This window comes from Vulpes lagopus, chromosome 24 (genome assembly GCF_018345385.1).
Source record: "Vulpes lagopus strain Blue_001 chromosome 24, ASM1834538v1, whole genome shotgun sequence".
Classification (NCBI taxonomy): Eukaryota; Metazoa; Chordata; class Mammalia; order Carnivora; family Canidae; genus Vulpes; species Vulpes lagopus.
The window spans coordinates 37,054,712-37,072,647 of record NC_054847.1 but is presented as its reverse complement, the minus strand read 5'-3'; the positions used below and the strand labels follow the sequence as shown (position 1 = coordinate 37,072,647).

At 38.3% G+C, this 17,936-nt stretch overlaps 1 protein-coding gene across 2 annotated transcripts in view; it reads right to left on the bottom strand.

Annotated features, from left to right (window-relative positions):
- Positions 1 to 17,936, bottom strand: part of DCC (DCC netrin 1 receptor) — a 1,085,392-nt gene that overhangs the window by 73,680 nt on the left and 993,776 nt on the right. For both annotated transcript variants that reach the window (XM_041739305.1, XM_041739306.1), the window contains exon 22: positions 6,968 to 7,033. In XM_041739305.1, the coding sequence (XP_041595239.1) occupies positions 6,968 to 7,033 (66 nt within the window). The remainder of the gene's footprint in view (positions 1 to 6,967; positions 7,034 to 17,936) is intronic.

Below are 17,936 nucleotides of genomic sequence, written 5' to 3'. Positions count from 1 at the left end.
AGGAGCAGGTGGCAAGGTAGGTTGGTCTCGTCCCAGGAATACAACTAGGTAAGTATCAATCAAATTAGAATATTGTGATTGCTCCCACCTCCACACACCTCTCAAAGAGAGGCATGATTGTTGGCATCATGGAGCTTACAGCTTACTGAAAAAAAGACTTACTAAACAAATCATGAAGCAAATAAATATAAGATTACAACTATAATTGGTAATTTTAAAAAGTAGAGTTCAGGGAACCTGGGTATCTCAGTCGGCTACATCTGCCTTCAGCTTAGGTCATGATCCTGGGGTCCTGGGATTGAGCCCCACATCCCTGCTCAGGTGGGAGTCTGCTTCTCCTCCCTCTGCCCCTCTGCCCTGCTCATGATCTCTCTCTTTCAAATAAATAAAACATATTTTTTTAAAAAAAATATAGTTCAAGAGAAAGATGTAGTTGAGAACATAATAGTCCTTGGAGGAGGAAGGTGGTCATAATGAAAGACCTCCTTAGAGAAGTAACATTTAGGCAGAATCATGGGGTATCCTAGAAGTTAGCTCCTGTTTCTTTATAAGCAAACTGAGAGCAGATCATGTGTCTGGAACGCTGGGAGCAAAAGGGAAGTGGCACAAAATGGGGCTGGAAAGAGAAGCAAGACTCAGTTCATTCAAGAACCTTATGGATCACATTCAGTTATCTTCAGAATGATCACAGACCTCTTAAGGGCTTTCAGGAAGAAAGAGGTTGGTGGTGGAAGCGGAGACACCAGGTAAGAAAATGTTGACGTTCTCCAAGTAAGAGACAGCCATAGCTTCAACTGAGTTGGTGGCCAAATGAAGCAAACAAACACACAATACAGTCTGAAAGTGAAACAGCAAGGGAGACTGCAAGTGGGGGAGGAAAAGAGGAAGCGTCAGGTTCAGACTTAAGCCATAGTCCCACGTCTGAGGTGAGGGAGAAGGTGAAAGACCAATGAGGGAATAACAAGAGCTCGGTCTTAACTATGTTAGGTTTGAGATCTTATGATAAATTATAAAGAAGCATCTAGGAAGTGTTAGAAAAGTAAATCTGGAAGCCAGCACGTAGGTGGGAGTGGACAAGGTCGTCAAGAGTACAGAGTCTGTGGAGATGCTTTTTCAAGACTAATATACCTCTAGTGTTCGGGTAAAGGGAGGATCTGGCCAGGGAGACATGAGTGGCCCAACGAGGTTCCTAATACCTGACATTGGAACACTCTCTTTTTTTTTTTTTTCTCAGAGCTTCTCAAGGGAGCCATTTACCTTGGAACAATCTTTGGGGGATGGTGATCTAGATCAGTGGTTTCTAACTGGAGAGAGATTCTGCTTCCCCAGGGGAATTATGGCAAAGTCTAGAGACGATTTTGGTTGTTATAACATGGTAGAGGGGAAATACTCCTGGCATCTAGTGTATGAAGGTCAGGGATCCTATATTGCATTAGGCAGGCCCCACAACAAAGAATTACCCAGTCTCAAATGGCAATAGTTCTGAGGTTGAGAAACCTTGATCTAGCTTAACACTTTCTATGTTCAGATGAAAAACTGAGACTCTGAGACTTTAAGTGACTTGATTCACACACTCCTAATCCCTAGCAAAGTCATTCTAGAACCTGGGGTCGGGATTAGTCTGGAATCTTTAAAATCATTTGCCATAAATAATAGTGGGATAGTAGGTAGGCAGAGCCTCTTGTAGACTAGGCCTTGAGAACCTGGACCACTCCAATTATCTATCAGGGAAACAACATGAAGTTCTATTTCTGGACTTTTCCTTTGACACTAAGGTGTTGGTTCAATGTCTTATAATAGCTTGCCAGCCTCAGAATGGTCATTTCATGCAAATTTGGAAGACCTTTAATGCAGACTGCATTTAAATTAGTCAAAATGTTATAGAGGTTTGAAAATAATAAAACAAAATTTTTCAAAAGTAAGGGGCAAATCATGACCTTTTGTCCTGAACACACAGCGTAAGTCATGTTTTACAGAACACCTAATATGACTCTGAATATTTACAAATTAATTGATAATATTGATTTTTTAAAAGATTTTATTTATTTATTCATGAGAGACACAGAGAGAGGCAGAGACACAGGCAGAGGGAGAAGCAGGCTCCACGCAGGGAACCCAATGTGGGATTCGATTTCAGGACTCTGGGATCACCACCTGAGCCAAAGGCAGATGCTCAACCCCTGGCCGCCCAGGTGTCCCAATAATGTTGATTTTTTAAATAATATTTCACCAAGGCATCCTAGGAGTTAGCTCCTGTTTCTTTGTAAGGGAACTGAGAGCAGATCATGTGTCTGGAACACTGGAACCTATCAAACTTAATTTGGTTTTTAAAGGATGGGATCAATATAACAACATATGTGTAGGGATTGTAGATCTCTTAGCCAAAATTACTAATTTCACAAATTACAGGAAGAACCACCGACAAAAAGAAATTGGTGGTTTATCTTCCCCTATGAGAAAAGCAGGACGAAGTAATTGTCACCACTGTTGTTCTAATTCATACAAATATAAACCACAAGATCACATTTTCAGAAGTTGAAGATTTTTCTGCTTTAAGAATGTGGACCATAAAAATGAATGAACCATAAAAGTAAAATACTAGCATATCGGCACATAATAGGTTTGATACTACCTGCCATCAGAAAATTATTTAGGATGCCTCTTCGGTTTCCTCAGCTTAATTAAGGGCCTCCAACTACAAGAGTAAACATGAACTATAGCTTTGTTTTTCTTTATTTGAATTCCAAGAGTGCATTTTTAAGACAGTGGCGCCCTGTAAGAGAAAGTAAGTGAGGAGATCCCTGGGGGGCTCAGCGGTTGAGCATCTGCCTTCGGCCCAGGGTGTGACCCTGGAGTCCTGGGATCGAGTCCCGCATCAGGCTCCCCGAAGGGAGCCTGCTTCTCCCTCTGCCTGTGTCTCTGCCTCTCTTAATCTACGTCTTCAAGAATAAATAAATAAAATCTTAAAAAAAAAAAGAAAGTGATTAGTGAGGTCTAAATTTATTTGCAACTAGCCTGAGGTATCCTGACAATAAGCCATTATTCTATTATAATTCTTTGAAGGATGAATCCAGGAATTGCAGGGAGAGATAGGAAAACTTTGAAACTCTGTGACTCTAAGAGGAGCTGTATGAAATTTTCCTTGGTTATGAGGTTCAAAAACTCAGATTTTAAAATTCTTTTCTTGGTGTAGCCTAGGGAAGGTGGAGTTGAGCAGACAAGCTTCATTTATACATCGACTTGGAAGTTATACCCCCTTCTTAAGGCCTAAGACATTAGCAGAACTTTAATTGGGAAGGTAGGGCTTTTCAAGATGCCTTAGCTGATTTGCTTGTAATAACCTAAGCTAAAAAAAATAATAACCTAAGTTAAAGTCAAATTACATATTTACTATCATTTATCAGTTAGCAAAATAGAATGGGAAATATTCTATTCATTCATTTTCCCTCCACCATCCATGTCTCTCAGAGGTTATCAATTCACCTTAATTAGTCAAGTAGCCTGTAAGAATTAGTTATTCCAGTAAGCATTGTAGGAACGACTCAGGTGCCTTGTCCATCCCATTCATTTAACATGAAATATCTAAAACGTCATTAAGTGATGCAGAAAATTGAGAAGGGGTGATGGCATTAATCTATCTAAACTGGTTCAAAGTCACTGGCTGCCATTCTTCTATTTTATCTCTATGACTTTCTCTGGTGAGATAATGTATATCAGACTAAATTTAATTACGATTATTTTTCTCATGATGAATCTTAAATGTTAAAAAGAAATACAATGACATGCTTTTTTTTTTTTTTTTTTTGACATGCTTTTCCCTCAATCACTGTCACTGCCATTCTCTTTATCTGAGGTCTGACTCCATGTGTAAAGTTCTTGGCTTCCCTGTTAATGTTCAATTTGGTGTGGGATTTCCTTTCAGAAACCTCATTTTACTTTGAAGGTAAGTTCAAATAGTTAATACCAAACTTCTAGGAATGCCTGGGTCGCTCAGCAGTTAAGCCTTTGACTCAGGTTGTGATCCCGGGGTCCTGGGATCGAGTCCCGCATCAGGCTCCATGCAGGGAGCTTGTTTCTCCCTCTGCCTGTGTCTCTGCTTCTCTCTCTCTGTCTCTCATGAATAAATAAATTCTTAAAAAAAAAAAACCCAAACTTTTAAACTCGATCCACAATTAGGATTGCTGGATTTAAGTTCAAAATTTAAATTAAATTTTAAATTTAATTTTGCAATGAAAAATATAGGAGGTTTAGTTAAATTTCAATGATCTCTAGTTGCCTTTACACATGTATCTTGAGATGCCGATGCACATTGAGATAGAAATTCTTTGCAATATTTTCCTCTCTCTCATATTTAGAGACAATTAGAAATGATTCAAATTTTACTGGGCCTCCTGTATTTTGAGTTGCCAAATTTGGGATTCTATCTAAAATTAGAGCTCTTTAGGGTGTGCTGTTTAAGAGAAGACATTGTTCTAGGTCTGTGGCTTACACCTGCTCCACCTTTAACACACGTGACCACAGCTTAGTCGACGGTAGAAATGGTGAAGGGACAATTTCTCCTTCTCAATGATCCATTCTGACTCTCTCTTAATTCCCTGGCACTCTGTCTCTTCATAAAACACCATTTTGTGCCAGTACAGATAGTCATGTCCTTAGCCGTGGATGAATTCCAATTTGAAACTCTGTAGAACAGCATCTGAAAATCAGCTCTGCAGGATGATTCAAAAGGGGAGGATGTTCGTTCCTGGCATGGACTCCAAACCTAGAACCTCACTATCTAAGGCCAAAAACACTGCAGTGTTGTTTCCCCCACACAATTTCAACAATGACCTTCCTTTACCCTCCCAAAAAATCCCTGGAGTTTTTCTCACTTTCTTGCATCTTCCAGGAGTGTATTTCTCTGCCTTACCCACCTGGGTAATATTCCCTCTTCATTTGTTGCTCCTGTGGGGGGCTAGTCTTCAATCTGTGTGCATAGCTCATAGTGAGCTCCCTGCATGAAGTGAGGACTTAGTAGCATATTTTAAAGGACTGCTTGGATGCATGAAGTGTGTTTGGCATATTGTTGAGACTTAAGATAAAATCTGAAGCGAAAGGATGAGTTGATATAACTTGCACAGTTTTGGGAAGAGAACTACCACTATCTAAACCTATTTAAGGAGCATGCCCTTGGTCTGCTTTCAGTACCAACACATCCCTCTTCTCATCTTCCTGCTGTGAGCTCTCCAAAGTGTCCCTTGTGAATCTGAGAGCCTGGAAACCCCCAGAAGTAGGTACTAGCTAGAGCAGGTGTCTAAACCTCAAAAACCTATAGGAGACATAGTGTTACTTAATGAGAGAAGAGGATCTTTGGACAAGAGAATACAAAGTGGTGAGGATTACGGTAATGTGGAAGGAGCATTCTGGATATAACCTAAGCCAGTTCTGATTGGAATATATTTCGGAAGCTTAAATGTAAGAGATTATACTTGTCTGGTTAAGTAAAGTGCATTATTAGCAGAGGAGGGTACGCCTGGCAATTAGAAAAGAGTCGGCAGGTAAAAATATGTTCCTGAGTCCACCACCGGCCAGAGGAGGGGATACTGAGTCTTTAACTGGACCATCTGGTCTACTCCATAGACACCTGTGTCCTTTTCGAGAAAATAGATGCATTAGGTTATCATAGTCTATAATAGGAAATAACCACATAACACTCCCATATTCTAATTTCTCACCCAGCAAGTGACTTTTAGATAGCAATTTTGGCTTCCCATATGGATTTTTTTTTAGTAGGAGACCATTCAAATGAATATTCATCTCTTCTGTAATCAAATTTCTCATGAAAATCTTCTAAAGTGATTATATACATATATTGTGTTATTTAAAAAAAATAAGATAATATACAGCAGTAAAGTTAAATGAAAGATATTTGTAAATACATGGATAAGTCTTAAAAAGACAATTAAGGATGAATGCAAGTTGCAACAAGATACATATTGTATGATGTCATTTCTATAAAGTAATAAGTATGAATAACAATATAACATTTAGGGATAGAGATCTGTATAGTAAACACCACATTTGGGAGCCTGGTTACATCAAGGAAGAATGGAGGAAAAGGTGGAGAGCATGTGATAAGTCAGAGACATATGAGAGATTTCAACCGTATTTTGAATATTTTATATCTTCACTTTGCTGATGGGCACACAAGTGTTCATATTTGTATTTTGAATATATGAAATATATTTATAGTAAACCAAACCAAACAACAGCAACTGCAACAAATTTTTTACAAACCTATAAAAGGAACTTATCATATATACATCAGTCCCTTGGGAGTTTGGCTAATATCATTGCATTCTCCCATAGTTTCTGTTTCAGCAAAATGAAGGACAAGATCCTAGAAGATAGCTCTAGCACCACCCCGCTGCTTCTGTGCAGTTCAGATATTACCTTTGTCTGGTCAGTGCCAAAGCATGGGAATGACCCATCAGAATGAGCAGAAATAAATGTTTAATCTTGAGAGTGTAAAAAAAAGTTAGCAGTAAGTGCTAGAGGATTCTAAAGAGTAAACTCTCCAGGCAAAAGGTCGCAATGACTTCAATTTAGGAAACCGATTGGGTTTGGTTGAAACTATCTTAGCTATCACCTCTCTCTCATAATATTGAAATTTTGGAAACATTATAAATACATAAAACTCTTTAAAATCTAGATATTATATTGTTAACAACCCTGCATCATTTATAAAATTTTCTGTGCTTAAGCTTTCCTGACTCTGTTTTGGGCACTTGTTGACTCTCACTGGTATCATCTCCTGGTTAGCTAAAGCTACAGGTTTGCTAATAACTTTATATTTCTATTATGTCACTAAAACTCTAGGTCTGAGGCTCTTAACACGTTTAGTAAGTAAAATATTTGCCTCAGACTTTCTAGAATTAACCATTTAATTAATATAATGAATCCAATAGAAGCTAATTGATAGACTTACCATTGAGAGTGCTTCTATCAATCAAATTTGTATCAACTGGCCAAAAACCTCCATCTCCATGACGACCTGTTTGTTGGAAAAACATATCAGAATGTTATTGGCTCTGCAGCATGAAAGCACAATGAAAGAAAACAGACATAAATAATGAACATCTTAAAACACACAAACAACTGAATGAGGTACTTTGACCACCTCAAAGAAAGGCTGAAAATATTAATCCCAGTATACTTTGTGAGAAAATGTTATTTTCTATGTGTGAGAAAAAATCCATCATGAATATAGGCTCTTTTAAACTAGCTAATTCAATTTCTCTTTGAAAAGTCGTCCCCTAAAAAAAAAAAAAAAAGTTGTCTGTTCTCTTTTTTTTCCCTTCTAATCTTGCAAAAAGTGTCCCTAGAAGGTACAGCAGTGGCATGAGTTTCAACATTGCTTTACTGAACATCTCAGAACAGAAGGGTGCAGGTCATGACTCCTAGAGAGGCACAGCTCCCCTCTTTCATGCTGGAAGAGGTCCATCCATCTGGCATGACTTTGTGGCAAATTATCATTATTACTCAACAAGGGGACAGCACATTTTGTCTTATAACTGGGTTTTGAGGAGTCCTTGTGGTATGTAACAAACAGGTGCCTGGGACTGAGATATTAGATGGGGAATAAAGAATGGGGTTAGGGCACAACACATAACCATTCTGAATAGTTCTTACAAACACAGAGGGAAGAAAGAAAGCTTCTTTAGTATCACATTATTGGAGACACTGCTTTCTAGTAGGTGTGCAGCAGTTGTAAAAGCAGTACTTAAGAGAATTGAGCCAGGAAATAACCAGAATTGTTAGCATCCTCCAAATTTAATTAATGGTGTTTCACCACAGGTAACATCTTTCTCTATTGGTACATTTGCAGAACTGTAATTATTTTATTAGATTTTGAATTCTAGAAGATCTATTAAGTTGACAATTTATAGGAATGCATCTGGGAGTTGAATTTATATGCAAACACATACAAGAATACATATAATATTCCATTTATTCACTTCAGAGTTATTTCTGAAAGCAGTTACAATCAGTGGATGACATAAAGGAAGCCCACTGAGGCAGTTAGCCACGATAGCATAGGTCGTTTGCTCACATGCATTGATTTTATTTTTTTTCTTTTTCAAAAAAAGATGTTTATTTATTTAAGAGAGAGAGAGACAGAGAGAGAGCACAAGCGAGAGGGGCAGAGGGAGAGAGAATCTCAAGCAGACCACCCCCGAGCATACAGCCCAGTGCAGGGCTTGATCCCATGACCCTGAGATCATGACCAGAGCCGAAGCAAGTCAGACACTTAGCCAACTGCATCACCCAGGTGTCCCTCTTTTTCTTCTTCTTTAAGACTTTCAAGTCCTGCTCTTGTGACATTGTTTGGCATCCCAAATATGCCTCTTGCTAACACTTTCCCAAGATCTCATCATTTTACTTGCAAATCAGTAGTGAAAGGACAACTTAAATCTTGTTAACAGACTATACATTCCGCATTTTAAAAATTCGTTCCATATCAAGTCAGAGGTGAAGTAAGGATGTTGAGCTTCCAACAAGCAATGCTTACATTAATACAATCACATCATATTCTGTTTTCAGTAAAAAATGGTAAATTTAAAATCTGTTGGCCAGTAACTGTGGATGTATATAAAGCAGGAATTAGGATGGAGGCTACCTATGGGGAAAGGCAGGAGAGAAGCAAATGAAATAATCAGCAATCGTAAACATTTTGGTGGGCTGAGTAAAATGTGGACAAGCCTTTTCCCAAATACCTTGTTTGTGTGACTCTGATATATTTGGGGTTTCTTTTATTTTTTTTAAAGATTTTATTTATTTATTCATGACAGACAGAGAGAGAGAAAAGAAAGAGAGAGGCAGAGACATAGACAGAGGGAGAAGCAGGCTCCACGCAGGGAGCCCGATGCAGGACCCCAGGATCAAGCCCTGAGCTGAAGGCAGATGCTCAACCACCCAGCCACCCAGGCGTCCCACATTTGCAGTTTCAATGAACAGAGGATAAGCTTTGCCCATGGGACATTGTAAGATCTATGTTGGAAGAAATGATGTGAGACAGAAAATCTGTATGAATATTAAGATAGCTTTTCTCACACGTAAAAGCAACGAGATTGCAAAGCACTCAGCCAAGAGAGATGCTAACAGTCCCATCACTTAGGCCAGTAAAGCAATAAATGATTCCTGGTGGGAGTAATCCTGTATTGGCTGGAAATTAGGTAAATACTCTGTGGAGGATTTTCCTTTTCCTCTAGCATCCTGACAAATGTCTTTTTAATGAAGTTTCTCAGTCTCCCAGCTAGTTTGTGAGAAGATGCAAAAACAAGCCCACAAGCACATCCATACATTACTCAGAAGTAAAGCTCTATGGGGATAGCACCCCCTGGATTTCACGAGGCTATTGATTACACTGTGAATTTCAATAGGTAGGAGAAAATCAGATGTCCTATGGTTAGAGTTCTATGTCAGATAAAGAAATTCTGGAAATGCTTCCTAAATAAGAGAGGGCCACCTAAAACTTGACCATTCTACCCACACAATCTGGTGTATTGACATTGCTTCACTTTTTGTTGGCTGTAATTAGATTGATACCACAAAAGAAAATTAAGTAACTCTTAACCAACCCAACAGAAAGTACTTTAAAGAAATGTGATATCATCAGCAAGCAAGATTGGATTTATGGTAATTTAGAGTCCTTGAACCACTTCAGTAAGGAAACACAAAATTCATTTCTGGGATATTGGTGAGGCTGGGGATCTTTTCATCTAAAGACGTGAGAATAAAATTTTGACTTTGTGCGCTGGTATGTTTCTGTTCTCTAAAATACATCTTTTAACTTCCAGGAATGCTTCCTTTGTGGGGAAATAATAAACTAAAACAAACAAACAAGATTCTCCCATTGTTCTGAGGCAAGAACCACAAAGTTGTCAAATGAGGGGACACTGACAACCAAAGAGGACACTGAGTGTCATTGCTTGCACTTCAAAGCATTTTTAAGGGCTTTTTGATGTGGATCCAATACTGGAAGTTAGTTAATTTGGCAATTTCATAAGTACTGATGTAGGGAAATAGAAGATGAATGAGATTCTGCAAGACGGAAAAGTCAGTTGATGCAAAAGTATAAAGTCCTATTTGATCCCAAAGGTGGAGATCAGATCAGATTTTATTAGTGGAGCATAAAGTTGGTAATAATTCATTCAAGATTTAGTGAGGGCCTCCTAAATGCAAGACATAGTCCTAGATCCTCAGGGAAGTGGTAAGATAAAAACACGGATTAGGTAAGGATCCCGCCCTGGCGGACCGAGTCGGTTCACTGTATCTCAATCCTATATAAGATCTTAAGCAACTGCAGATGGTTTTTAATTGGTGCCGACTTTATAGATTTAAAAATAAGTTAGCCTATCTTTTACTATAAAATTACTATTAGTTTTAATTACAATTTTTTTATTTGTCCAGTATTGTTAAAAGAACTATATGCAAATAAAAATAATGCATTATTTTCAGTCTTATGTGTTCTATAGTTATATTTAGCTTAAAACTCCCCAATTTTCTTTGCATACTTCACTAAATCTCTAACATTTCTCGAAATTAAACATTTCCCCCCAAATTTATCACATTTACACATAACATTTGTAGAGATAATGTAATAAATTTCAATGAGTACTGGCTTTTTTGTATTCAAATAAAACTCAACATGGTTCAAAAAGGTGGAAACGGGCAGTTTTTCTTTTTGTCTTTTTTATAGAATTAGTAGTATCAAGACACTATGTGACAGTAATCAGAATGTGCTTTGTGAATAAAATATTATATTCTGCAGAACCTGAAGAATTCTTGTGTTACTGTGTACCCATATATTCTTAGTAATAGAAATGAGGGTGAGGAAAGGATTCAAGATGCTAAATAAATTCATATATCGTTTAACCAACTGGGTATTTTATCCAGACAGTTTCATCCAGAAATCACTTTTCCAGAAGTCACTTCTTCCAGAAATTTTTGATAATTAAAACATATTTTCTACTTTTCCTTAGGATTTGAAACCAGGAAATGGCACTTTCAGAAAGAACAAGAAAACAAATGAATCTGGGATGCCTGGGTGGCTCGGTGGTTGAGCCTCTGCCTTGGACTCAGGGCGTGATCCTGGGGTCCTGGGATCCAGGAAGAAGCAGGGAACCTGCTTCTCCCTCTGCCTGTGTCTCTGTCTCTCATGAATAAATAAATAAAGCCTTAAAAAAAATGAGTCCATGGTTAACTTTGAAAAAAGGAAGTGTATAACTATTTTAGAGTTACTAGAAATTATTTATATATTTCTAAATTTATTTTGTATAGGTACCTATTAGATATGATCAAAACAGAAATTTCATGTTCCTCCCCTTGATTTGCATTTTTACAATATTATAAAGTATAAAGTCATTTAAAGAGTAAACCTTTATATTTTATTTAAAGGACAGTTCTCATTAGGAGACTTCTTTTTTTTTTTTGGCAAAAGACATATACTCCCTTGGGCAAAATTTGAAGCCTCCATGATTTCCCTACCATTTGTTCTCTGGATTGAAGGGAAAAGTGGGCAGAGGTAATACGAAAAAATTCTGTGCTCCAACAGTGTCATTATTTATACGTACCAGCAGTGCAACTCCTGTGATCTTCCTGTAGGAAGTGTGCTTATCGTGATATTTCTTAGTGTTCACCAAAGTGACATGTATACTGTGTTTTCAATGCTTGATAAGTGACTAACATGAGTGAGAATGCTCAATGTTATATTATTAATATGAACAAGATCTTAAGTTATAATTATTATACAAGTTGTTTTCCATGTTCTTGTCCTTACATATCACTTAAAATATCATTTTTGTGTGTGGGTGTATGTGTGTTTGCTTAAAAGGAAACACTAATGTTTACATTAAAGTCCATACTCTTAGCAGTCATGGACAGTTGGAGTATAATTCTCGGGATAAAAAGAATTTATCAGCACCTAACAAAGATGAATTCAACTGGGATTTCTAGAGTGTGGTTTTTCTGAGTAGATGTTTACAAGTTCAGGGAGGAGTTAGTGGAAAATTAATTTACTGAGGACGTGGAGAAAACTGGATGTAGTAGTTCTGATCTATTCTTTAATTTATGTTTCCTGAGTGGGGATAAGAGAGGGTCCTCCAGAATGGCACCCACACAATCAATCCTGAGGAAAACATATGGTCCATAATCTAAATCAAATGAACAGACTGGTCATCTAACAAACATTCAATATACAATCTCCCAAGGATGCAAAGCACTGAGGTATCTTCTTGATCGTAGAATTGGTTCTCTGAAAATAATTCTGGTGATAGTGATGGAAATGGAATTGATTTTGTGTCCTGCATACCAGTGGATAAAGGATATCTATTAATGACACCTGAATACAGTTTTACGGTCCAATACACAGATCATGTGGAGATCTATTTTGAAGCAGATGATTTTTCAGAGGCTGGAAAAGTGTCTAAGTGATCAATTTATCATGCAGTTGATAATCCTGCTGACTTTGAACAAAGGCATCAGGATATCTAAAAGCCAGGAAGCGAAATCATAACTCATGCCTAGGTTATTTCAAACATTTATTAATGGAAAAGAATTAATGAGCTCTCCTCAACACATTGTTTTCAAGTAAACATGAAAGAAAGCTCATTGATTGAAAGAAAATAGAACATTAACTACTTCATATGTAAGGGAAGCTAACATGCCTGCTGCATATTGAGGCTTGGTGCTCAACAAATCCTTTTTGCTTTCCTTCCTTCAAAATATCTCCTTATATTTGTCACCCGTGGCAAGTCTAAGAGCAATAATTTTTGAGAATGGGAATGTATTTGGTGACCTACTCTGAGTAGACACAATGCAAGAGAACCAAATATGTGATTATTCATCTTTTCCTTGACCATGAGAAGGACATTTTTTTTTTAGAGTTCCAACTTCTAACTTTATGCAATAAAATATGGACAGAATAGACTACAATGAAAAGCAAATTCAGTTTTAAAATCCTTAGAGATCAATCTAAAATCTAAGATTTTTTTCACATACAAACATCATGAATTGGGTGACCATGTAGTTATGAAAATCAAGCCACTTTAAGAATGAAAGAGGATGCTATTATCAATTTTGCCTGGATCTGGGTATTAATCAAGACACTGCTGGACAAAATGGAAATTATAGTCATTATGGATGCAAATAATTTAAATAAATGAACCATTAATTCCTGGCTCTTGGTTAACATCAGTTTGATTTTAGGGCCTGACTTCCTGAAGGAGATGTGTAGTTTTTTGCAGTGTGACAACTGACAGGTGGAGAAGAGTTGCCTGGGAAATGTCTTAAGGTAGGAAAAAGTTTGCAAACATTGCACTCTTCTTACTTTGCAAACACCAGAGTAAAACAGCACTACGCCACACTAACTGATACCTGGATTCCTGACATGATGATAGATATCAGCCAATGAGAAGAAAAGAAAAAAATCACACATACATATTAATGATACAGTGATTTTGGGTTTTTCTCCTCCCTCCTTGCACATATTCTTGCCCATACTGTATCTGGAATAATGGCCAGTATATGAGTCTAAGATACCACTTTTAGGTGCAGTCTTTCTTTATTATTTTTTAAAATTTTTATCTATTTATGATAGTCACACACAGAGAGAGAGAGAGAGAGAGGCAGAGACACAGGCAGAGGGAGCAGCAGGCTCCATGCACTGGGAGCCTGACGTGGGATTCGATCCCGGGTCTCCAGGATCGCGCCCTGGGCCAAAGGCAGGCGTTAAACCGCTGCGCCACCCAGGGATCCCCAGCCTTTCTTTATTAAAACCTAAAAAGCCTCTTGTTTCCCTAAACATGGGCACTCTTCTGGAATGACTGTATCTTCCCAAGAGCTATCTCATCAACCAGACTAAAACATGGAGGATGAAGAAGAATCTTCCATAGATTATAAAGGAACAACTGTTCTCAAAAGCCACTGAGTGATCATGAAAGTCTCCCCTACCTGAATATCCACAAGCTTATCCCAAAGGCGGTGTGAGATATGTTTGTGTCTGAGTGAAATTGCCAAGCAATGCAAGGAGAGGGAACAAAAGAGCACAAAGCTTTGTCTTCTCCAAGTGGCTGTATGTCAAGACGTTGCAACTACAGTATGAAAACACTAGAATATCTGGGTCACAGGAGTTGCACTGCTGGTACATATAAATAATGACACTGCTGGAGTATACAAGTTTTTCATTTATGTATCAGCTCATGCTACATCCAACTAGTCAACAAATGTATTGAATGGGCCCACTGTTCTAAGTACTGGAGATTTAAAATGACTATTGCAAAGGCTCTTAAATTAGTGAAGGGGGAGGGACACCTGGTGGCTCAGAGGTTGAGCATCTGCCTTCAGCTCAGGGCTTGATCCTAGAATTCCAGGATTGAGTCCCACATCGGGCTCCTCGCAGGGAGCCTGCTTCTCCCTCTGCCTGTGTCTCTGCCTCTTTCTCTCATACTCTCTCTCTCTCTCTCTCTCTCTCTGTGTGTGTCTCTCATGGATAAAAAAAATAAAATAAAATCTTTAAAATAATTAGTGAGAGGGGGAAATGTTGGATAATAATAACTGAATAATAGCTGAAAGTTTTAAAAATATCATAAGTAGGTACCACAATGGAAAAACAGGGTGATTGACCATTTATGCTTAGTAAAATGATGAAAGACTTTTCAGGGGTGACATCTGAGTTGAGGATTAAAAGATGAGTAGATCAGGTAGAAAGAGTGAGTGGGGAAGCTTTGAAAGACAAACAGACATGAAATAATAAAACTCCCTAGATGTTCTACCGAAGAGTCTAGAATTTATCTGGCAGAACACAGAGGTCTATTGCAGGTATTTTATGCAGAAAATGGACTCAATTAAATATTTACTTTAGAAAGAGCACTGTGGCTGAGTGTAAAGAATAAATTATGAGAGACTGCTATAATAAGTAGCACGAGAATAATATTAATTATGAATCCACAAGGCAGACATTATTAGTTCCATTTTATAGGTGAGTAAACTATGGCTCGGAAAGACTAACGAGTATACTCATTTTAAGTGGCTGAATAGGTCTGACTCTGATGATGATGATTTTACCATTAGTGGGTGAATTCATAAATAAAAGAAGGACTGGGGAGGGGGTTGGACAGAAATTCGAGCATCTCTCAGAGTTGATCCTGGTGTGTGAGTGTGAAGGTTTAGATGTGGGAGTGTGACTTGAAGTAGTAGCTTCATTTTCAATAAGACACAGAACACCATAGACTTTGGAAGGAAAAGGAAATAGTTCAGTTTGTAACCACGCTGAGCACTGGGACCAGTAAAGGTGAGAGTTCAGAAAAGGCATAGCAGAAGTGGTCAAGAAAGGCTAGGAAAACTCTTCTAAGATCAGGGATACTTAGGCCCTATTCCTAGTCCACATCGTCCTTTCCTCCCTGTCCCACACTCTCACGCCCTCCTTCCCCCAGGGAAGCAAGAAATGATTGGAATCAGCAGGCAAGAGTGAATGAGGTTTGCAGGTTCTGGATCCAGGTGATCCATGCTGATCCTCAGTGACCAGTGTAGATAGTAGATACTTACGTGCTCAAAAGTCGGAAAGCCAGAGAACTGCTGTGTTAGAGCAGAGGGAAAGAGCAAAAGCCTCACCAATTCACCTCTCTCTCTCCCCCTCTCTTTCTCCCCCTCTTTCTATCATTGTGCATTATTCTGCACAGAGGTACCCTAACTGTTCTCTGAATACATCTTGCAAACCTCACTCTTTGAACAGCTTCTTGGCATCTTAATTTTCTAATTCTAGGATTTCTCTAAGTAAAGGTTCAAGTAATCTTTCCCTCCACAATCACTTGTGTTGAATCAAGTTCTACTCATATATTAAAAGTCCAGTCTTGGGTGTAAAAAGTCTTTTCTGCTAATTAACAATAGTGACTGCCCATCCAAAACCCTATAGTAATGATACACATATGAGAAGGTACCACTGAATTTCACATTTAATTTTTTAAAAAAAGATTTAAGTAATTAATTTATTTATTCATGAGAGACACACACACACAGAGAGAGAGAGGCAGAGACACAGGCAGAGGGAGAAGCTGACTCCATGCAGGGAGCCCAGTGTGGGACTCAGTCTCGGGACTCCAAGATCACGACCTGGACCAAGGGCAGGTGCTAAACCACTGAGTCACCCAGGGATCCCTCACATTTAATATTTTTAATGTTGGGCTGGGAGTATTTATATACTCCTCCTAAACATATTGCACACTTCTTTAATATGGATCCCTGGAACTGTACTTCTTTCTTGTGCTTCGCCACACCCAGCAAGCTATCATAAGTGAGTCCTATTCCTTTCATACTTCACATTTGAAATTTGAAAAACTTATCCACACCCAGTAGTTTTGATTTTTTCTCCTTTCTGTATTTAGAATTATAAGCAGCCAGAGAAATGCAAGAAAACTAAATTTTCTTCTAACAAGAAACGACAGGGTAGAGATCAATAAAAGTGCACAGGAGGTCAGAATCATCTACAAATGTGACCACCATTTCCTCAATCAAAGAGAACTTGTTCTCCTGTTTAGCTTTAATTTAATAGATGAATATAGAAGACATTTTTACCTTATTGGAAAAATATTAACATCCTCCTGAAGATCAGTAACATACACAATATCCTCAGCCCTGGGCACTATTGCTTTTAGGTCTGCAAACAATACTTTTGGTCAGATGGAAAAGTCTTTCTTTCCAGATTATCCTGTGACTATTTCCTCAAAGATACGTGTCATAATTCAGTTCAACAACTGCTTACTGGGCAACTACAATATGACAGGTTCTCAATTAGAGACTGGGAGGTGGGGATGACAGTGTGAATCAGACCAGTGCTCTGCCAGCAAGGAACTTACAACCTGGCCCAGAGGTTGGGAATATAAACAGCAAACTAAAAGAAATGAAGAACAGTGAGCAAGGAATAAGTTGGGTGTTATGTACATACAGAAGAAGAAAAAGATTGGAAAGGTGAGAAAGCGTTCTTGGAAAAAAAAAAAAAGCAGAATGGGAAAGGGAATCTTAAGAAATGAAGACCTGACTCGGTTGAGAAAGGGAGAAAGAGTACTGCGAAAGCTAAGAGGATGGTACCAGTTAGAGCACGGAGCTGGGAAAAAGCGCCTTTCCCAGAGTGATTTATACATTTTTGCTAATAGGCTGTGATGTATGTGGAGGGATGGACTAGTCTTGAGGCTAGAGAAGAGCAGTTGGGGTCTTGATGTCAAAGAACTGACTATTCCATTAGCACCAGTGAGCCATCTGTTTTGGAAAGAACTAAGGAGGCCGAGCCCAGGTCTAATAGTTTTGGGCAGAAAATAAAGCCGGGAGCCTGGTATCTGGCTAATGTCTACAGCAAAGGATGTTAAACAACAGAGTGGTTCTTACAAAAAAAACCAAACAAACAAACAAAAAAAACACCTTGTTTAAGAAATCTTTTTGAGGGCTTGTTAACAAAAACGTCTATCGTTTGGGTCTGAGAAACTCACAATTATGCTATGAATCACATCAATTCTTAAGAGTACTGAGTATGTGTTTTCTTTCAAAGTTATGTATTGAAACATAAAAGCTCCTGAGAGGTTGATTTAGGCAGCTACTTGACTGCTTGCTGGGAACACGAGAAGCACCTCAACACTTTATCAAAAGCGCCGTACTCATTTTTCACCCCTACTTTTACACCATAATCATAATTTATAGAATTGCAAAATTTTGGACCTGAGAAAAGCATAGGCAAGAACAGCTCTCTCCCAAAGGGGTGTAGCTGCAATTGAATAATAAAGTAGTTGAAACTACACACAATAATAGGGTAAAAAGAGGTTTTAATTTTCAATTAAACAGCTCCCATCAAAAGGTGCTAAAGGCTTCAATTTTTCAAACAGCACCCGGCTACTGTAATCCAAACTCTG